This window comes from Somniosus microcephalus, chromosome 13 (genome assembly GCF_052327205.1).
Source record: "Somniosus microcephalus isolate GS21.2 chromosome 13, FLI_Smic_1.0, whole genome shotgun sequence".
Classification (NCBI taxonomy): domain Eukaryota; kingdom Metazoa; phylum Chordata; class Chondrichthyes; order Squaliformes; family Somniosidae; genus Somniosus; species Somniosus microcephalus.
Genome location: NC_140999.1, coordinates 187,516,819 through 187,540,348, shown reverse-complemented (window position 1 = coordinate 187,540,348; position 23,530 = coordinate 187,516,819). Strand labels below are relative to the sequence as shown.

The window sequence follows — 23,530 nt, the reverse complement described above, 5'->3', positions numbered from 1 at the left end:
ATCTCCAAATTTGCAGACGACACAAAGCTGGGTGGGAGGGTATGCTGTGAGGAGGATGTCGTGAAACTCCAGTACGATTTGGACAGGTTGGGTGATTGGGCAGAAACATGGCAAATGCACTATAATGTGGATAAATGTGAGGTTATCCACTTTGGTGGCAAAAACAGTAAGGCAGATTATTATTTGAATGGCAATAGATTGGGAGAAGGGGAAGTGCAACGAGACCTGGGTGTCCTTGTGCACCAGTCGCTGAAGGTAAGCATGCAGGTGCAGCAGGCGGTTAAGAAGGCAAATGGTATGTTGGCCTTCGTAGCGAGAGGATTCGAGTACATAAGAACATAACATAAGAAATAGGAGCAGGAGTAGGCCAATCAGCTGATCTGATCCTAACCGCCAATCTACTATCACAGAACCATCTCCTGAATCTAACAGAATTAGACACACGAAATAGGAGCAGGATCAGGCTACACGGCCCCTGGGCCCGCTCCGCTACCCACAGGGCCATGACCGATCCGAACCTAGACTCATGTCCAAATTCCTGCCCGCTCCCCGTAACCCTTAATTCCCTTTACTTCTAGGAAACTGCCTATTTCTGTTTTAAATTTATGTAATGATGTAGCTTCTACAGCTTTTTGGGGCAGCATATTCCATGGACCTACCACCCTCTGAGTGAAGTAGTTCCTCCTCATCTCAGTTTTGAAAGAGCAGCCCCTTATTCTAAGACTATGCCCCCTAGTTCTAGTTTCACCCATCATCGGGAACATTCTCCCCGCATCCACCCGATCCAACCCCTTCACAATCTTATATGTTTCAATAAGATCGCCCCTCATTCTTCTGAACTCCAATGAGGAGAGTCCCAATCTACTCAACCTCTCCTCGTATGTCCATCCCCTCATCCCCGGGATTAACGGAGTGAACCTTCTTTGTACTGACTCGAGAGCAAGTATGTCTTTTCTTAAGTATGGACACCAAAACTGTATGCAGTATTCCAGGTGTGGTCTCACCAATACCTTGTACAACTGAAGCAATACCTCCCTATTTTTATATTCTATCCCCCTAGCAATGAAAGCCAACATTCCATTGGCCTTCTTAATCACTTGCTGCACCTGTATACTAACCTTTTGAGTTTCGTGCACCAGGACCCCCAGATCCCTTTGTACTTCAGTACTTTCCAGTTTCTTGCCATTAAGATAATAACTTGCTCCACGATTTTTCCTGCCAAAGTGCATAACCTCACACTTTCCAGTATTGTACTCCATCTGCCAAATCTCTGCCCACTTACTTAGCCTGTCTATGTCCCCTTGCAGGATTTTTATGTCCTCCTCACTCACTTCTTTCCCCCCCATCTTAGTATCATCTGCAAACTTTGATATGTTACACTCGGTCCCCTCCTCCAAATCATTAATATAGATTGTAAAGAGTTGGGGACCCAGCACTGACCCCTGCGGAACACCACTAGTTACTGATTGCCAGTCTGAGAATGAACCATTTATCCCAACTCTCTGCCTTCTGTTAGATAGCCAATCCTCTATCCATGCCAGAATATTACCCCCAATCCTGTGATTTTTTATCTTAAGCAATAATCTTTTTTGTGGCACCTTGTCAAATGCCTTTTGGAAGTCTAAATACACCACATCCACTGGTTCCCCTTTATCCACCCTATATGTTACTTCCTCAAAGAACTCCAGCAAATTTGTCAAACATGACTTCCCCTTCATAAAACCATGCTGACTTTGTCCTATTAAATTATGATTATCCAAATGTCCTGTTACTGTCTCCTTAATAATGGACTCCAAAATTTTACCTACCACAGATGTTAGGCTAACCAGTCTATAGTTTCCAGCCTTCTGTCTACTGCCCTTTTTAAATAAGGGTGTTACATTAGCAGTTTTCCAGTCTGCCGGGACCTTTGCCGAGTCCAGGGAGTTTTGGAAAATTATTACCAATGCATCCACAATCCCTACCGCCACTTCCCTCAAGACCCTAGGATGTAAGCCATCCGGTCCAGGTGATTTATCCGCCTTGAGTCCCATTATTTTACCGAGTACCACTTCCTTAGTGATTTTGATCGTGTTTAGCTCCTCCCCCCCCCTATAGCCCCCTGTTTGTCCAGTGTTGGGATATTCTTAGTGTCCTCTACTGTAAAGACTGATACAAAATATTCATTGTGTTTTTGCCATCTCCATATTTCCCACCATTAATTTCCCGGTCTCCTCCTCTAAGGGACCAACATTTACTTTAGCCACCCTTTTTCTTTTTATACAACTATAAAAACTCTTACTATCTGTTTTTATATTTTTTGCTAATTTACTTTCATAATCTATCTTCCCTTTCTTAATTAATCTTTTTTTTTTTTGCTGTCTTTTAAAGTTTTCCCTATCCTCTATCCTCCCACTAGATTTGGCTATCTTATATGCCCTTGTTTTTAGTCGAATACTATCCTTAATTTCTTTACTTAGCCACGGATGGCTGTCTTTTCTTTTACACCCTTTTCTTCTCAGTGGAATATATTTTTTTTGGAAGTTGTAAAATAACTCCTTAAATGTACACCACTGATCATGTATCGTCTTACCCTTTAATCTATTTTCCCAATCCACTCTACTCAATTCCGCTCTCATACCTTCATAGCCTCCTTTATTCAAGCTTAGCACGCTTGTTTGAGATCCAACCTTCTCACCCTCTAATTGAATATGGAATTCAACCATGTTATGGTCACTCATTCCAAGGGGATCCTTTACTAGGACATTTTTAATTAATCCTGTCTCGTTACACAGGACCAGATCTAAGGTTGCTTGCCCCCTGGTCGGTTCAGTTACATACTGCTCAAGAAACCCATCCCTAATACACTCAATGAACTCATCCTCAAGGCAGCCCTGCCCAATTTGATTTGTCCAATTAATATGATAGTTAAAATCCCCCATAATTATAGATGTTCCCTTATTACAAGCCTCAACTATTTCCTGATTGATACTCCGTCCAACAGAGTTGCAACTGTTCAGAGGCCTATAGACTACGCCCACTAGTGTTTTTTTCCCCTTATTATTCCTTATCTCCACCCAAACTGTTTAATTATCCTGATCTTTTGACCCAATATCATTTCTCTGTATTACAGTGATTCCTTCCTTTATTAACATAGCCACCCCACCTCCCCTTCCTTCCTGCCTGTCCTTCCTGATCGTTAAATAACCTGGTATGTTTAATTCCCAGGCATTGTCGCCCTGCAGCCATGTTTCTGTAATGGCCACAAGATCATACCCATATGTAGTTATTTGTGCCATTAACTCGTCTATTTTGTTACGAATGCTACGTGCATTCAGATAGAGAACTTTCCAAATATGTTTTGTGACACTTAGTTCCTGCTTTTGCCCTTTTTATTACTTTACCTTTTACTCCATACCTTCTGCCCCTTCCTGACACGCTCTGGGTTTTAATTTCCCCACTGCTACCTAAGTCTATGACCTTCTCTGTTGTCATTTTTATTATTTGCTCTCTAGGAACCTCCCCCCACTAGTTAGTTTAAAGCCCTCTCTACAGCCCTAGTTATATGATCCGCCAGGACTCTAGTCCCAGCACTGGCTAAGTGAAGCCCGTCCCAACGGAACAGCTCCCTCCTGCCCCAGTACTGGTGCCAGTGTCCCAGGAAGCAAAACCCATTTCTCCCACACCAGTCTTTGAGCCACGCATTTAACTCTCTAATTTTATTTGTCCTAGCCAAATTCGCTCGTGGCTCAGGTAATAATCCAGAGATTATTACCCTTGAGGTTCTGTCTTTTAATTTGACCCCTAGCTGCTCATACTCCTTTAACAGAACCGGCTTCCTCGTCCTATCTATGTCGTTTGTACCAACATGGACCACGACAACTGGATCCACCCCCTCCCACTGCAAATTTCTTTCCAGCCCAGAGGAGATGTCCTTAACCCTGGCACCGGGTAGGCAACACAGCCTACAGGACTCTCGCTCTCGGCTGCAGAGAACTCTATCTATCCCCCTAATAATACTATCCCCTACCACTACAACATTTCTATTTACTCCCCCCTCTTGAATGGCCCCCCGCTCCACGGTGCTGTGGCCAGGTTGCTCATCCTCCCTGCAGTCCCTGCTCCTGTCCCCACAGGGAGTAAGAACCTTGAACCTGTTGGACAAGAGCAAGGGCTGCAGCTCCTCCAACACTACCTCCTGGATCCCCGTACCTGCCTCACTCGTAGTCACACCATCCTGTCCCTGACCATGGGCCACATCTGAATTAATTAACTTCATAGGTGTGACCATCTCCTGAAACACAGAGTCCAGGAACTTCTCCCCCTCCCTGATGTGTCGCAGTGTCTGAAGCTCGGACTCCAGTTCATCAACACGGAGCTGGAGTTCCTGTAGCAGCAGACACTTGTCACAGACTGAAATAAAGAATAGATTTGCCTTTCTAATCTAGGCTTTATTAACTTAAAAATCCTGTAGCACATCTTCAACACCCAGTCCCAACTAAAGGCTGGAAAGAACTGAATTTAAGATGGCCACCACAAATCACATGACATCAACTACCAATGAGATTACAGCATATATCCCAAGGCAGGAAACAAACAACCAATCACAATACTTCTTACTAAACATAAAGAATAATCACCACACAGACGTAATCACCGTGAGCCTCAATGGGGTTCACCGGCTCCCACATCTCGCAACAGTAACACATCACCTGCTCCATTCTATGTAATTAATTAAATTTTTTATTGTTAGTTATGGACACCCTCTGCCCGATTATAGATGCTAGTATCCCCTTTAATTTATTGGATTTAAATTAAATCAATCCCTCTAATTACACCAGTTAAATGGTTCACCAACAGTCACTCTGCACCAGAAAGGCCTTATTAACTGCAACCCACAGAGTTAAAGTTTGTAAAGAGCAACTAACACCCCACTTACCCTATCTCACACTTACCCAAACTCACAGCACTCTCTGCTGACCTCGCACTCAGTGCTTGCTCGCACTAAGGATGCCTTGCTACAGTTGTACAGGGCCTTGGTGAGACCACACCTTGAGTATTGTGTGCAGTTTTGGTCGCCTTACCTGAGGAAGGACGTTCTTGCCATGGAAGGAGTGCAGCGAAGATTCACCAGGCTGATACCTGGGATGGCAGGAATGACGTATGAGGAGAGATTGTGTCGATTGGGCTTATACTCACTGGAGTTTAGAAGATTGAGAGGGGATCTCATCGAAACCTATAAAATTCTGTCAGGTCTGGACAGACTAGATGCAGGAAGGATGTTTCGGATGGCCGGGGAGTCCAGAACCAGGGGTCATAGTCTAAGGATAAGGGGTAAGCCATTTGGGACTGAAATGAGGAGGAATTTCTTCACCCAGAGAGTGGTGAACCTGTGGAATTCTCTACCACAGAGGGCGGTGGAGGCCATTTCATTAAATATATTCAAGAAAGAGTTGGATATATTTCTTGAGGCTAAAGGGATCAAGGGATATGGGGAGAAGGCAGGGTACTGAATTTGGATGATCAGCCATGATCTCATTGAATGGCGGAGCAGGCTCGAAGGGCCGAATGGCCTACTCCTGCTCCTATCTTCTATGTTTCTATGTATCTCTTGGATTTGCAGTAACTGCTAGGGTAATGTGAGACAAGCAACTAGGCTGCTGTGATAGCGGGTTAAACCCACTGGTCTCTATACCTCGTAACATTTTCAGAGTTCCACACATTTTAACTGGAGCCTTTTGTAGTTGTCAGAACAAGAAGCACTTTTACACAGAATTACATAGAATGTACAATACAGACAAATTTCCCTTTAATTTTGTTTGGGCCTTGTATTGAAAAGCCAGCTGCACGGCCTCCCTGAGCGCTGTGCACATTGAGTACAGAAACAGGCCATTCTACTCTGTGCCAGTGTTTGTACTCCACATGAGTCTCCTCCCATTCTATCGACCTCATCTCAGCCTTTCAGCATATCTTTCTGTTCCCTTTTCTCTCATGTACTCATCTAGTTTCCTTTTGAAAGCATCTCGGCTATTTGCTGTGGTAGCGAGTTCCACATTCTAACCACTCTTTGAGTAAAGAAAGCTTATGCTCATCAAAAGCCAGTCAACAATGGCAACATGCATTTACATAGTGCCTTCATCACAGAAAATGTCCCACGGTGTCGGGGAAAAACAGATGCCAAGCAAAAGACTTAAAATATTAGAAGGGGTGGCTAAAAGCTTAGTCAAAGTGGTGGCTTTTAAGGAGGGTCTTAAAGGAGGAGAGGGAGAAAGAGGTGGAGAAACAGGAGGGTTTATGGAGGAAATTCCAGAATGTGGGATCCCGGCAGCTGAAGGCGTGACTGCAAATGGTTGGGGGAGGATGGGGGAAATGAGAGGAATGGGGAGTTCTAGGGCTGGAGGAAGTTACAGAGATGGGGAGGAGCGAGGCCGTGGAAACATTTAAAGGCAATGGCAAGAATTTTAAATTTGGGGCATTGGGTGGCTGGGAGCCGACGCAGATCAGCAATGATCGATTGGGCGACTGGGACTTGGTGTTAGATTGGATATGAGCAGCAGAATTTTGAACAAGCTGGGGTTTGTGGAGGGAGGCGTATGGGCAGCCAATAGGGAGAGCATTGGAGTAGTCAAGTCTGGAAATGTCAAAACCATACATGAAGGGATACAACTTGTAATGCAAAATATTGTACAACCTAGGAAAGTATGGAATTGCAGAACTTTTCTTAAAACTGTTTATTTTTATGTACATAGGAACAGGAGGAGACCATTCAACCCCCCCACGCACCTCTTCCCCCCCCCCCCCCCATTCAATTAGATCATGGCAGTAATGTATCCAAGTTTGCTGAAGATACAAAGCTGGGTGGGAATGTTAAGTTGTGAGGAGGATGCATGGAGGCTTCAAGGGGATATAGACAGGCTAAGTGAGTGGGCAAGAACATGGCAAATGGAATATAATGTGAAGTTATCCACTTTGGTAGGAAAAATAGAAAAGCAGTGTATTTTTTAAATGGTGAGAGAGTGGAAAAGAGGGAAGTCATATGAAGTCAGAAATAGATGGTAGAAAGGTGAGAAGCAATAAGCAAAGGAGAGAAACACAAAGGGCCAAACTAATTCATAATGAGAGTGTGAAAAAAGCAAGCCTGAAGGCTTTGTATCTTAATGCTAGAAGCATTAGGAACAAGGTGGATGAATTAGTTGTGGAAATAGAGGTAAACAAGTATGATTTGATTGGGATTACAGAAACGTGGCTGCAGGGTGGGCAAGGCTGGGAACTTAACATCCAGGGATATACAATATTTAGGAAGGATCGGCAAAAAGGTAGGGGAGGTGGGGTAGCATTGCTGGTAAAGGAGGGGATTAATGCAATGGAAAGGAAGGATATTAACTCGGATGAAACGGAATCTGTATGGGTAGAAATGAGAAATAGCAAGGGGAGGAAAACGTTAGTGGGTGTGATATATAGGCCTCCAAATAGTAATATGGAGGTGAGGGAAGGCATAAAAAGGGAAATTAGAGAAGCGTGCGATAAGAGCACAGCTGTCATCATGGGTGACTTTAATTTACATATTGATTGGACTACCCAAATTAGTAAAAATTCTGAGGAGGAGGAATTCCTGGAATGTTTTCGGGACGGTTATCTGGACCAATATGTCGAGGAGCCGACTCGAGATCAGGCCATTTTAGACTGGGTATTGTGCAATGAGAAGGGACTTATCAACAATCTTCTTGTACGAGGCCCCTTGGGTCAGAGCGATCATAATATGATCGAGCTCTCAGTCGAGATGGAGAGTGAGGAAATTGAATCAGAGACTAAGGTCCAGAACTTAAATAAAGGGAATTACGAGGGTATGAGACGGGAATTGGGTAAGATTGATTGGGTGGTGTTTCTGGGGGGATTGACAGTGGATAGACAATGGCAAGCATTCAAAGATAGAATGGAAGAATTCCAGAACATGTTTATACCGGTTTGGCATAAAAATAAACCTAAAAAGGTGGCTCAACCGTGGATAACGAGGGAAATTAGGGACAGCATAAAATCAAAAAAAAGGGCATATCAACTGGCAAAAAAAAGCACCAGACCGGAAGATTGGGGGCAGTACAGGATACAGCAAAAGAGGACAAAGGGATTAATCAGGAAGGGGAAAATAGAATACGAAAGTAAACTTGCAGCAAACATAAAGACAGACTGCAAAAGCTTTTATCGGTATATCAGGAGGAAAAGACTGGTAAAATCCCAAGTCGGTCCCTTGCAGTCCGATTCGGGAGAATATATAATGGAGAATAAGGAAATGGCAGACCAATTAAACTCATACTTTGGTTCTGTATTCACAAAGGAGGACACAAATAACCTCCCAGGAATATCGGCAAACATAGGGACTAATGAGAGGGAGGAGCTGACAGAAATTAGTATCTCTAGGGATATGGTGTTGGGTAAGTTGAGGGGACTGAAGGCCGACAAATCCCCGGGGCCTGATAAACTACATCCTAGGGTACTTAAGGAGGTGGCCCTGGAGATAGCAGATGCTCTAAGGATCATCTTCCGGAACTCCATTGACTCGGGAACAGTACCCGTGGATTGGAGGGTAGCTAATGTTACCCCAATATTTAAAAAGGGGGGTAGAGAGAAAGCAGGGAATTATAGACCAGTAAGCCTTACATCGGTTGTGGGCAAAATGCTAGAGTCCATTATTAAGGATAAAATAGCGGAGCACTTGACAAATGGGGAAAGGATCGGACAGAGTCAACATGGATTTACAAAGGGTAAATCGTGTTTGACTAATCTGCTGGAATTTTTTGAGGAAGTAACTGGTAAAATAGATGGGGGAGAGCCAGTGGATGTGGTGTACCTTGACTTCCAGAAAGCCTTCGATAAGGTTCCACACAAAAGATTATCATGCAAAATTAAGGCTCATGGGATTGGGGGCAAAGTATTAACGTGGATAGAGAACTGGCTGGCGGATAGAAAACAGAGAGTTGGAATAAACGGCTCGTTTTCGGAGTGGCAGGCAGTGACCAGCGGGGTGCCGCAAGGATCTGTCCTGGGACCCCAGCTGTTCACAATATATATAAATGATCTGGATCAGGGAATTGGATGCAATATTTCCAAATTCGCTGACGACACTAAACTAGGAGGAGGGGTGGGCTCTGATGAGGATGTCAGGAGGCTACAGTGCGATTTGGACAGGTTGGGAGAATGGGCGGATACGTGGCAGATGCACTATAATGTGGATAAATGCGAGGTTATCCACTTTGGGGGTAAAAACAGGAGGGTAGATTATTATCTAAATGGCAATAGATTGGGAGATGGGGAAGTGCAGAGGGACCTGGGTGTTCTTGTGCACCAGTCACTGAAGGAGAGCATGCAGGTGCAACAGGCGATTAAGAAGGCAAATGGTATGTTGGCCTTCATATCAAGGGGGTTCGAGTATAGGAATAGGGATACCTTACTACAGCTGTACAAGGTGCTGGTGAGACCGCATCTGGAGTATTGTGTACAGTTTTGGTCGCCCCATCTGCGGAAGGATGTTCTTGCCATGGAAAGAGTGCAGCGGCGATTCACCAGGCTGATACCTGGAATGGCGGGAATGACCTACGAGGAGAGATTGAATAGTTTGGGCTTGTACTCACTGGAGTTTAGAAGATTGAGAGGGGATCTCATCGAAACATATAAAATTATGGCAGGCCTGGACAGGCTGAATTCAGAGAGAATGTTTCCAATGGCAGGGGAGCACAGAACCAGGGGCCACAGTCTAAAAATAGCGGGCAAATCATTTAAAACAGAGATGAGGAAGAATTTCTTCACTCAAAGAGTGGTGAGCCTGTGGAATTCCCTGCCACAGAGGGCTGTGAAGGCTAATTCAATAAATATTTTCAAGAGAGAATTGGATATATTTCTGAAGGCTAAGGGGATTAAGGGTTACGGAGAAAAGGCGGGGACGGGGTACTGAACTGGTAAGATCAGCTAAGATCTCAGAGGAAGATCAGCCATGATCTCATTGAATGGCGGAGCAGGCTCGAAGGGCCGAATGGCCTACTCCTGTTCCTATCTCTATGTTTCTATGTTTCTATGAAATGTTGGTGTTCAGAGGGACCTGGGTGTCCTTGTACACGAATCACTGAAAGTTAACATGCAGGTACAGCAAGCAATTAGGAAATCAAATGGTATGTTGGCCTTTATTGCAAGAGGATTTGACATCTTACTGCAATTATATCGGGCCCTGGTAAGACCACACCTGGAGTATTGTGTACAGTTTTGGTCTCCTTGCCTAAGGATGAATATACTTGCCATAGAGGGAGTGCAGCGAAGGTTCACTGGACTGGTTCCTGGGATGGGGGGATTGTCCTATGAGGAGAGATTGAGTAGACTAGGCCTATATTCTCTAGAGTTTAGAAGAATGAGAGGTGATCTCATTGAAACATACAAAATTCTTACAGGGCTTGACAGGGTAGATGCAGGGAGGATGTTTCCCCTGGCTGGGGAGTCTAGAACCAGGGGGTCACAGTCTCAGAATAAGGGGTCGGCCATTTAGGACTGAGATGAGGAGAAATTTCTTCACTGAGAGGATGGTGAATGTTTAGAATTCTCGACCCCAGAAGGCTGTGGAGGCTCAGTCATTGAGTATATTCAAGACAGAGATTGATAGAATTTTGAATATTAAGGGAATCAAGGGATATGGGGATAGTGCAGGAAAGTGGAGATGAGGTCGAAGATCAGCCATGACCTTATTGAATGGCGGAGCAGGCTCAAAGGGCCAACTGACCTACTCCTGCTCCTATTTCTTATTTTCTTATGGCTGATCTGTATCTTAACTCTATCTATCCGCCTTGGTTCCATAACCTTTAATACCCTTGCCTAACAAAATACCAATCCAATTTAAAAACAGTAAGTACATAGCTGGTTGTTCTACCTCTGAAAGAGAAAAGACGGATTAAAGTTTCAGCTGTGAATTTCACTCTTGTCGTGTCTCTGTCAGATGCTGGCGGAACTGTGTGCTTTTCAGCATTTTGTTTTTATTTCGGATTTGTGGCATTATTGTTTCTCTTATGTCTCTCCGTAAATTCTAATCCAAATCACCCTAGTGTTATACAGCTCTGAATACTCCCCTGCGGGTGCAGCTCAAGATAGGAAGGACAGAATCTGTAATTGTACTGCAGGGCATCCTTCCACCATCTCGCCATCTCCAATATTTTTATAATTAATAAATGAAAGTATTCAAAGAAAAAATGTATTTAATGCCCCCATGACTTTTCTCCCGGGTGTTGCTTGCTGCAGTGTGTCCAGGAGATTAATCTTCAATTCCTGGAGACTCCAGGACAATCCTGGGGGGTTGGCGACCCCCTGTTTATGAACTGTAAGCAATATGACTACAAAGCAGTATCTCTGTTCCTTATCTGTCCCAATATCTCACTGTCGCTGTCTCAGTGTTACATCGAGCCTACAGCACAGAAACGGGCCATTCGGTCCAACTGGTCAATGCCGGCGTTTATGCTCCATGTGAGCCTCCTCCCACCCACTCTTCATCTCACCCTATCAGTGTATCCTTCGATTCCTTTCTCCCACACGTGCTTATCTAGCTTCCCCTTAAATGCATCTATGCTGTTTGCTTCAACTGTTCCTTGTGGTAGTGTTCAACATTCTAACCTCTCTCTGGGTAAAGAAGTTTCTCCTGAATTCCCTGTTGGATTTATTAGTGACCATCTTATATTTATGACCCTGAGTTTTTGACATGCCCACAAGTGGAAACAGCTTCTCTATGTCTACCCCATGAAACCCTTTCATAACCTTAAAGACCTCTATCAGGTCACCCCTCGGCCTTCTCTTTTCCAGAGTAAAGAGCCCCAGACTGTTCAATCTTTCCTAATAGTTATAACCTCTGAGTTCTGGTATCAACCTTGTAAATCTGTGCACAAGACAATTACAGTTGATGAAGGCCATTTAGCCCATTTTAGTGCAACCCCCCCCCCCCCCCACAACAAACTCCTCTTCATCTTAAAGACTTCTATCAGGTCACCCCTCAGTCTTTTTTTCTAGAGAAAAGAGCCCCAGTCTGTTCAGCCTTCTCCAGTGCCTCTATATCCTTTTTGTAATATGGAGACCAGAACTGTTCACAGCGCTCCAAGTGTGGTCTAACCAAGGTTCTATACAAGTTTAACATCACTTCTCTGCTTTTCAATTCTATCCCTCTCGAAATGAACCCCAGTGCTTAGTTTGCCTTTTTTATGGCCTTATCAACCTGCATCGCTACTTTTAGTGAGTTGTGTATCTGTACCCCCCAATCCCTTTGCTCCTGTACCCCATTTAGACATTAATTATCCAAGGAGTATGTGGCCTCCTTATTCTTCCTACCAAAATGCACCACCTCACACTTGCCTATATTGAATTTGCCAATTACACGCCCAATCTGTAAGTTTATTAATGTCCTCTTTTGTAATTTGTCGCATTCTTTTTATGTTAACTACAGTAAACTCTTGTTTAAACGGCACTTAATCATCTCTAATAACTGGCAAAATTGATACTCTGAAAACAACACCTCAATAACCGGAAATGTTGCCGAGTCCGAGTCTTAGTTTCTGCTTGCTTCAGAATGTTGAGAGTGGCAGCTATGTGTTTCCCAGAGACTCGATGGACGAGTTCATTTTTCAGTGTTACTGTGCCATATAGACTGGGGAAGCCCCAGGTTCTATTGCCGATTTAATGTGAAATTGACATCGAGGACAGTCCGATTATGTATAGCACAGACTGCGTGTTAACCACCTGATGGATTCATGGCTGTCAGATGATGGGTCGGAAATCTTCAGTTGTATAGGGAATAATATGTAGTTGGTAGGGAATAATAAATACTTCATAGGGACTTACCCAGAAGAAAAAGGTGACTGGCTGTTGGTGAGTTAGGTAGAGATTGAAATGCGAGTGTGGATAAGCTATATAGAAGGTATTGGTGTGGATAAGTTACTTGGAGGGCAATGTACACTGGCCAGTGGAAGCTGAAAATTGATGTCCAGATAAGGATTATACCAGATAAAAGTTGGTCATGTTATGTAAGTAGCATTCAAATCTTATTTTATTTTTGTTTGTTAAAAATAGCCTCGGTAGATATACCTCTCCGTTATCCGGAATTTTCAATCAACCGGCACCATCCCGGTCCCGTCGGTGCCGGATACGAAAGAGTTTACTGTATATTCCCCCAATTTTGTGTCGTCTGCAAATTTTGAAATTGTACTTCCAATTCCTGAGTCCAAATAGTTTATTTAAATAACAACAGAAAATGCTGGAAAAACTCAGCGGGTCAGGCAACATCCGTGGACAGAAATTTGAGTTGACGTTTCGGGTCGAACCCTTCTTCAAAACTGGAAAGAAAAGATAGATTGGAGGCAGGGCTGCGATCGGACAAAAGAATAAAAGAAACAAAAGAAGTAAAAAAGAGACAATAAAAGGTATTAGAAGCTAGACGAGATGGTAATAGGCTGAGATTAGGTGTAAAGTGTACTGGCAGGGCAAGAGATAGCTGCCAGGTGTGAGAGAGAAACAAAAGGAAAGGGGGGGGGGGAAAGTTTATTTAAATGCTGAACAACAGTGGTCCCAGCACTGATCTTTGCGGAACATCACTTCTCACCTTTTGTCAGTTTGAGTATCTACCTTTAACCCTACTCTCTTTTCTATTTTGTGGCCAGCTTGCTATCCATTCTGCTACCTGTCCCGACACCACATGCTCAGTGGAGACAGTTTTGAGGATCTTTTTAAATTAATTTGTCAGAGCCAGTTCTGCAGTTTTCTATCTTCTTGACGTTGTTGAGCCATTTTCAGCCTCGATTTTAAAATTCTCATCCTTGTTCTTCACATCTCACCATGGCCTCGCCCTCTCCCTATCTATGTAATCTCCTCCAGCCCGACAACCCGCCAAGATATCTGCGCTCCTCCAATTCTGGATCTTGAGCATCCCTGATTATAATCACTCCACCATTGGCGGCTGTGCCTTCAGCTGCCTAGGCCCTAAGCTCTGGAATTCCCTCCCTAAACCTCTCCGCCTCTCTACCTCTCTCTCCTCCTTTAAGACGCTTCTGAAAACCTACCTTTTTGACCAAGTCTGCCCTAATATCTCCATATGTGGCTCGGTGTCGCATTTTGTTTTATAATGCTCCTGTGAAGAGCCTTGGGATGTTTTACTATGTTAAAGGCGCTATATAAATGTAAGTTGTTTCGGAGCTGACCCAGCTCGGTATCAGCACTTTTCTTTTCTATTATAGATAACAAATCGAAGCAGGTCTTTGCTCTATTACCCACATAAGATTCCAAGTTCTGCCAGGCTGCGCATGGGACTTTTTCCAATAATTGCCTTTGAGAACCTGCATTTTTTTTATAAAGGCAATATATATTTACTATTGTAAGTAGTAAGGAAATGTGTCAAAAAAAATTCATGAATCCCGCTCCACTTGCACTCTCCATTGCTGTTCTGTTTTCTCATCACGCTTCTAAAAATACACACACTCTCTGTATCATGTTAAGGAAAGCGACACTGTCTGGTGTGATTGTGGTTCATGTCTGCTTGGCTCAGTGGGTAGCACTTGCCTCGGAGTCAGAAGGTCGTGGGTTCGAGGCCCATGCTGAGGTTTGAGCTTAGAATCTAGGCTGACGCTCCAGTGCAGTACTGAAGGAACATCGAAACAGGAGTAAGCCATTCAGCCTGTCTCTACGTAAAATGGTGGAAGCTCAAGGGTATGTCACCATCTGAAGAGATAGATTAACGTTTTTGGGTGCAGACAGTTTGTCAGAGTTATGAAAGGTCGGCACTGGAAACATTCACCTGTCTTCACTCTATAGATCCTACATAATCCGCTGTGTCGTTTTCTGGTTTTATTTCAGATTTTCAGCATTTGTAGTTCTCCTTTTATGTTCCTGTGGCTGTTCCTCGTTCTCAGAATCCTGCAGCAGGAGCCTCGCTAATTTTGACAAGCTTCTATTGTCTCAGCAGCACCTTGATCAGACTGCCCCTCAATCTCCTATACGCAAGGGATTTGTTAATTGGATAAGGCTCAGGTGGTGGGGGGGCATCCTTTTGACATGCATTTCAAATGTGTGGTAATGCTTTCGGAACCTCTCTTTTCCTTAGTGCTGTGAGGTACCACATTCACATTTAATTGATCATAAGTTAGATATGGACAAGGAAGGCCGTTCGGCCCATCTTAGCTCAATCATCCAGAATAAAACTCTCACTCTCTTTTTGTTGTCTTTCCCCCAGCTCCCCCTGCCCCCACACTCCCCATCACAGAATCCAACTTTCCCTATGATTCAAATTTTTGCCTCCACGACCTAACGCGTTGATTGCTCCTCACGTGAAGAACTGCTAAAATTGTCGTTTACCGTTTTCGATAGGAATTTCAAAGAACCAGCACAGACATGATGGGCCGAATGGGCTCTTTCTGTGCTGTATCATTCTACGAACCTGTGCACCCTTCGCCTGAGGCTGCTATCGTTAGTTGTGCTGGTTCTGCAGTGGAAGCACGGCAGTGTTACACGGGCTGGCTCATTCGCACACATGCTGTAACTGCAGAAGACCAGACTAGAGCTGCCCACTCCTGGATCAGAAGCACCTTAGTTTTATTGATGTGTTGAACTGTGCGAGGAGTCACAGAGACACCAAGGAAATCTCTGCGCATAAAGAATTTAGATGCCCTAGAGCTGTGATCACAGAATCACAGAATCTACAGTGCAGATAGAGGCCATTTCGGCCCATCGAGCCTGCACTGACACATATCCCACCCTATCCCCGTAACCCCGCACATTTAATCCCCCAACACTAAGGGTCAATTTATCATAGCCAAATCAACCTAACCCGCACATCTTTGGACTGTGGGAGGAAACCGGAGCACCCGGAGGAAACCCACGCAGACACAGGGAGAATGTGCAAACTCCACACAGACAGTCGCCCGAGGCCAGATTTGAACCCGGGTCCCTGGCGCTGTGAGGCAACAGTGCTAACCACTATGCCACCATGCCCCCCCTCATTGAATATAAATAATTCTCATCTTGTTTATTAGAGATGAAATGGAATTTTTTGCACATCTTCCACATTTCCGACTATGGAAACGTAAAGGATTCAAATTTTAATCTGTGCACTTAGAAAATGTATCTGTTGTGTTTCGATGCAGGTAAAGGATAAGGATAGCAGGTTATTTCTCCCCTGATCCTGATTATCTCTGCATGTTTGTGCGTGCGTGCTTTTGAACCTGAAATATAAAGGACTGCATTTGCCAATTATCTTCTTCCTCTGGGTGACCTTAGAGAGGGATATAGTATAGTCACCACTATAGAAAGGGTAGGCCAGGAACTCTAAGTCAAACTACAATCTGCTCCTATTAATTCAAATTATTTGTACAATTTAAGTACAAAAATGACTTTCAATTATCAGGAGTACGTTGTAAACCATGGCACCCTTCCCTAAACCCCTCCACCTCCTTTTAAAACACTTTTTTAAAAACTTACCCCTTGTCACCTGTCCTAATATCTCCTTGGACATGGGTCCAAACTAGTAAACCACAAATTTATGACTAACAGTAAGTTCTTAACTTGAAGAAATGATTGACACGTGGAACGGATTTCTGGGCAGGACAGTAGAGGCAAATGCTCTGCAATAATATAACATTTGGAGGGAGACTGTAGGGCCTTCCTGGATGGATAAGCTCATCTGTATCAATCCTGGCCGGCCTCACGCCTTCCACCCTCCGTAAACTGGAGCTCATCCTAAACTCTGCTGCCAGGATCCGAACTCTCACCGAGCTCCACTCACCCATCACCCCTGCGCCCACTGACCTACATTGGCTCTCGGTCCGGCAACACCTCGATTTTAAAATTCTCATCCTTGTTTTCAAATCCCTCCGAGATGTCGCTTCTCTGTAACCTCTTCCAGCCCTACAACTCTGCTCTCCTCAATTATGGCCTCTTGCGCACCCCTTATTTTCATCGCTCCACCATTGCTGGCTCTGTCTTCCGCTGCCTAGGCCCTAAACTCTGGAATTCCTGCCCTAAACCTCTAAACCGATGACAGCAAACCTGGAGGTGTGGCAAACAGTGATGATACCAATCGATTGTAACAGGACATAGAAAGGCTAGCAGAATGGGCAGACAAGTGGCAGATGGAATTTAATACAGAGAAGTGTGAGGTGATGCATTTTGGCAGAAGGAACAGGGAGAGGCAATATACACTTAATGGCACAGTTTTAAAGAGTGTGCAGGGACAGAGGGACCTGGGAGTTAATGTGCATAGGTCCCTGAAGGTGGCAGGACATATTGAGAGAGTGGTTAACAAAGCATATGGGATCTTGGGCTTCATAAATAGAAGTATTGAGTACAAAAGTAGAGAAGTTATACTGAACCTTTATAAAGCGCTGGTTAGGCCACAACTGGAGTATTGCATCCAGTTCTGGTCATTACACTTTAGGAAGGATGTGAAGACCCTCGAGAAGGTGCAGAGGAGATTTACCAGAATGGTTCCAGGGATTGGGGGATCTTGGCTACAAGGACAAGTCGGAGAAGCTGGATTTGTTTTCATTCGAGCAAAGGAGGTTGAGGGGTGATTTGATAGAGGTGTACTGTGGTAAACCACTGTTTGTATTCCTGTTTGTCCTGTTTGTATTCCACTGTGTACATGCCTGGACATGCCTCGGCTGACTCCTCCCACAGGTCCTAGTATAAAGGTGACTGCTCCCCAGCCCTTAGTATCATGGACCGGTCGACCACGCGAGGCAGACCTCCATTCTGTTGTTAATAAAAGCCTTTAGTTACTCTTCTAACTCTCAGTCTTTTATGAGTAATTGATAGCGCATCATGTACAAGATTATGACGGGTTTGGATAAGCTAGATGGGGAAAGGCTGTTCCCACTAGTTGATGGTACAAGGACTAGGGGACACAGATTTAAGGTTTTGGGCAAGAGATACGGGGGGATGTGAGGTAAAACTTTTTTACGCAGCGAGTGGTGAGGACCTGGAACTCGCTGCCGACGAAAGTGGTGGAAACTGAGACACTGAATGTTTTCAAGGGCAGACTGGATAAGTACTTTACGGAAATAAACTTGCAGGGCTACGGGGATAGAGCGGGGGCATGGGACTGACTGGATTGCTCTACAGAGAGCTGGCACAGACTCGATGGGCCGAATGGCGGCCTCCTGTGCCGTTGTGACTGTCTGACCCCTCCGTTAAGACGCTCCTTAAAAACCTACTCCTTGCCACCTGTCCTAATATCTCCTCGGTCTGGCTCTATATCAAATTTTGTCTGACAACTCCTGATCGCTCCTGTGAAGTGCCTTGGTGCAGTTTATTACATTAAAGGTGCTATATAAATGCAAGTTGTTGTGATCACAGTGTGTGTGTAACTGAGTGGACAAGTGGGTAAGCTGCTCCAAAGAAGCTGCCTGTGCTGCTCTGCCAACTCCTGCCCCGCCCCGTCCCTCTCCCTAAGAAGGAGTGCATAACCTCCATTTGCAGTGTGCCAACAGTGGCATCTGAACTTGTAAATTCAGCTGTGTAGGAGATCAGACACACGTGCATTGGTCCATGGCACCTAATGATGGTGCTCCAGTGCACTTTTTGGATTGGCGTTTCTTTTAGGAGCATTGAAACAGGAGGATTCCATTCAGCCCCATTCGAGCCTGTTTCCCCATTCAATTAGATCATGGCTCACCTGTATCTTAACTTCATCTACCTGCTTTGGTTCTGTAACCCTTAATACCCTTGCCTACAAAAATCTGAGAGAAGATTTTTGCTCCTGTTCTTTACCGTGTACCTTTCTTCAGCTGCAAGGGTCTGATCCTTGATGACACTCTGCAAGCCAGTGATGTCCGATTCCGTGCTCTCTGGAGAGTGTGTGGCATGAAATGCAGTTCCGTGGACCAGTGTCTGATCGTCCCACACAGTTCAGTTCATAATCTCATTCCATCTGTGGAGGAGGTGCACTTTTCCCTGGACAGGTGCAGTGTGGGCAGAGCAGCAGAGGCAGAAACCTGGCAGACGATTGCCCACTCCTGGTCACACCTAGGGTGGCATTACAAGATGGATAAAGATGAAGGCGGCGGCCATTCGGCACATCCTCGCTCATCTTAACTCTATACTTGGTGGTGTCCATTCACAACCAAACACCATCCAGGACAAAGCAGTCCGCTTGATTGCCATTCCTTCCACCGCCTTAAACATTCACTCCCTCCACCACCAGCGTACCGTGGCTGCACAAGATGCACTGCAGCAACTCGCCAAGACTTCTTCAACAGCACCTCCCAGACCCGCGACCTCTGCCACCTCGAAGGACAAGGCTAGCAGGCGCGTGGGAACACCACCACCTCCAAGTTCCCCGTCCTGACTTGGAAATATATCATCATTCCTTCATCGTCGCTGGGTGAAAATCCTGGAACTCCCTCCCTCCCTAGCAGCACTGTGGGAGCACCTTCGCCACACGGACTGCAGTGGTTCAAGAAGGTGGCTCTCCACCACCTTCTCGAGGGCAATTAGGGATGGGCAATAAATGCTGGCCTTGCCAGCGACGCCCAAATCCCGCGAATGAATTTTAAAAATCCTGAAAGATTGGCATTAACTGCGCGCCATTGGCTGTGCAACTTGACAACTGAACCTCTTTAACCCTATGATGAGCTAACTTCCCAGCGTTTAACTCACTCCATATTTTCTTTTTAACCAAACAGGGAAAGAGGAGACCATCCAGCAAAGCAAACCATCCTTCCTGGAGTACTTTGAGCAGAAGGAAAAAGAGAACCAGGCAAACAGCCACAGCAATCGTAATGCCCAAGCACTTCAGAACTCCTCTGACAACTGGAAGGTACCACAGGATGGGGACTTTGAATCCGTAAGTAATGTAAAAACTGAATTTAATTGATTCTTGACAAAGAAATAGTAGTTAAGTGGGAAAAATTATATCAGTATTTTGTGTTATCTACCATCCTTGGCTCAGATGGTAGCTTTGTCGCCTCTGGTTGTGGGTTTAAGACCTGTACCTATAGACTGGGGACTGACACCCCAGTGCAGTGCCCAGTGAGTGCTGCATTGTCGGGGGCTGCCCTTCAAATGAGATATTTGAACCAGAGCCTTGTTACCTATTGAGCTGGATGTTAAAGATCCCATGGCAGCAGGTGACAAAAAGAGCAGGACGTCCTCCCTGTGTCCTGGGCAACATTCCTCCCTCAACTAATAGCACCAATTTAAAAAAAATAAAATCATAATCCTCTTTGTGAGACGTTGCCTACCGTACTCCAAAAGTATTTCGCAGTGTGAAATAAATAAAAGAAAGTCTTGCATTTCTACAGCATCTTTCATGATGTCCCAAAGCGCTTCACAGCCAATTAAATACTTTTGAAGTGTCATCACTGTTGTAATGTAGGAAACGCAGCAGCCAATTTGCGCACAGCAAGCTCCCACAAACAGCAATGTGATAATGACCAGACAATTTGTTTTAGTGATTGATTGAGGGATAAATATTGGCCAGGACACCGGGGAGAACTCCCCTGCTCTTATTCGAAATAGTGGCCGTGGGATCTTTTACGTCCACCTGAGAGAGCAGACGGGGCCACGGTTTGACGTCTCATCCGAAAGACGGCACCTCCGACAGTGCAGCACTCCCTCAGCACTGCACTGGGAGTGTCAGCCTAGATTTATGTGCTCAAGTCTCTGGGACTTGAACCCACGACCTTCTGATTCGGAGGCAAGAGTGCGACCCACTGAGCCATGGCTGACACACTTGATGCACTTGGATGTTGGGATTGTGATAAGGTGCTTTTTATATAAACATCATATTTTGTTTAGTTCTTTTCCCCAAACACATTACTTCCTTACACAAGTATATAGTAAGAATTTAAAGCTATTATGATCAGTGCTTTTTTATAACTTTTTTTATTCACTTGCTCTTTGATTCACTAGCTGTGATGCAATGAGGGTACCTGGTTTCCTTGAAGTGAATTAGTGCAACTTATGAGCAGTGGTTTAAATTAACAGGAGGAAGCATTTGCTTCAAAATCCTACCTGTGGTTATATCCTAGAGGGACATTAAGTTTGTTTAAGCTTTTTTTGGATCAGTAAGTGCAGATATTCGTGCGAGTTTACATCGAATTTACAGCACAGAAACAGACCATTCGGCCCAACTGGTCTGTTTATGCCCCACACGAGCCTCCTCCCACTCGTCTTCATCTAATCCCATCACCTTATCCTTCTATTCCTATCTCCCTCCTAAGAACATAAGAAAGGATTAGGAGCAGGAGTAGGCCATACAGCCTCTCGAGCCTGCTCCGCCATTCAATAAGATCACAGCTGATCATCGACCTCAACTCCACTTTCCTGCCCTATCCCTTGATTCCCCTAGAGTCCAAAAATCTATCGCTCTCAGCCTTGAATATACTCGATGACTGAGCAGCCACAGCCCTCTGGGGCAGAGAATTCCAAAGATGTACAGGAAACTCTCGATTTACCGGCACCTAAATAACCGGAAATCTCTGTTAACCGGCAAAATTCAGGAGTAGGTTCAGGTAAGTTTTACTTCATATTAGTGGCCGTTCCTGGATCTGTGGCCGTGTAACCGGGGTTCCTGCATCTGTTGCTATGCAACAGGGACGCCTGGATCTGTGGCCGTGTGCGGGGCTCTCGTACCTTTTAACTATACCTCTCTGTAATCCGGACTGTTTGATAAACCGGCACCACGCCGGTCCCGTCGGTGCCGGATTAAAAAAGTGTTTCCTGTACTTATCTAGCTGCCCCTTTAACGGCATCTGTCACAGGATGTCTCATTCCCTCCTTTCAGTGGGTTTACATGCAAAGCAGTTGCATGAATCAGATGACCGAGCGCTTGCATCTCTTTGACATCCTCAGAAAGCCCTATGTTTTGTTGCTTCCTAACACGCTGCAGCACACGCTCTCCTACATAAAACAAGAGTCCAAATCTTTTGTCCTTTTACAAAGAACGCATAAATTTACATCATTATTGTCTGTTCTAGTTTTCCCTGGAAGCAAATGTCATTTTGTTTCATTAAAAAAGGAAGAAGCTTTGACTATTTTTAGCTGTTTCACAAATCACCGAGAGGAAGCCTTGAGTTGAAACGAAGTGCTTGTTCTTGGTTTGGCCTCTTGTTGACAAGTCTTCCAGGAGGCCAGCGTATTCTCGTCTGTTGTCGTTGGCTGTAACGGAAGATTGTACGCTTTTCAGCATTAGAGTGCTCAATAAATGCTGCTGTTGTTGTTGTGTCTTTGAACCAACACTGCCACAGTCGCTTCGGAATGGCTTGGAGGCTAAAAGTAGCGTTCTGGGTTAGTGAACCGAGATGCCTACATTGGAGCAGAGATAAGCAGGACACTGAAATGTCTCTATTTGAATACCAGATAAGCAGGGCTTTATATTACTAACTAGCTGGGGGGAGCCCGGCTTTGCCAGGGCTGTTTTGGGCCGGGCGGTTTAAATCGAGTGCCAGGCTTTGGGGCCTCTCTGTGTCCCTCTGTGAATCTGGTGCCGGGCAACATTTTAAATCGAGTCCCAGGCTTTTGGGCCCTGTCTGTGTCCCTTTGTGAATCTGCTGCCAGGCAACATTTCTACCTTTTTAATACCTTGAAAGATGAAAGTGAAAGTACTTATAAAACGTTTTTGGTAAATCTTGCGTTATTTTTAAGAGAGATACTAACTTTTTCAAAGCTGGATGATCAAAGTAGTTTGAGCTGGAAGCTGAAGTAATGGCAGTGAAACAATGGCTGCCAGATCCCCGAGATGAAAACGATTAGTCCCGCCCACACACACACACACCGATTGGCCAACCATCAGGGGACTGTACTGTAGGATTGGTCAATCATGACGGCACAGGATTGGTCGAACCTTGACGTCAGTCAATCAATGCTAAGCAGATAATGAGTTTAATTTTGAAGGTTTTTTGCATAAGGCGCGAACAATTTTCGTCCGACCGAAAAGTAAATACGCTTACGAGCGTCCCGGAAGCGTAAGCTTTCTTCGGAGGTAACGCGCGCGTAGGTACGCTCTAACTTTCGAGCGCATAGCCGGACAGACGCACACGTGAGGACAGACAGAAGGACAGACAGAAAGAAGTATCCGTTTATATATATATAGATTAGTCTAATAGAGTTACAGATAAACAGGAACCCATATTAGTCATTTTAATTCACCGCCCCATTCCCACTCAGACCTCACCGTCCTCGGCCTCTTGCATTGTTCTACGTAAGCTCGAGGAACAGCACCTCGTCTTCCGATTAGGCACTTTACAGCCTTCCGGACTCTATCGAGTTCAACAATTTCAGATCATAACCTCAGCCCCCATTACATTTTTACTTATATTTTATCCACACCTTTGTTTTGGCCTTTCTCCCCCCCCCCCCCCCCCCCTTTTTTCTCTCCCACATGGCAGCTGTCTCCCATTCTGCCAGCGCATTTCACACCTAATCTAGAGCCGCCTTTTGTCTCCACTAGTCCTATCACCATCTCGTCTGGTTTTGAATACCTCGTAATGTCTCTTCACTTCTGTTTTGTTCTCTCCCAGCCCGGCCTTTTAATCTATTTCATTTCTTGTGC

General features: G+C 44.9%; 1 protein-coding gene across 2 annotated transcripts in view; it reads left to right on the top strand.

Annotated features, from left to right (window-relative positions):
- LOC147108892 (serine/threonine-protein kinase 3/4) overlaps positions 1-23,530 on the top strand; it is a 187,928-nt gene that overhangs the window by 101,081 nt on the left and 63,317 nt on the right. For both annotated transcript variants that reach the window (XM_086005841.1, XM_086005839.1), the window contains one exon: positions 19,662-19,822. In XM_086005841.1, the coding sequence (XP_085861967.1) occupies positions 19,662-19,822 (161 nt within the window). The remainder of the gene's footprint in view (positions 1-19,661; positions 19,823-23,530) is intronic.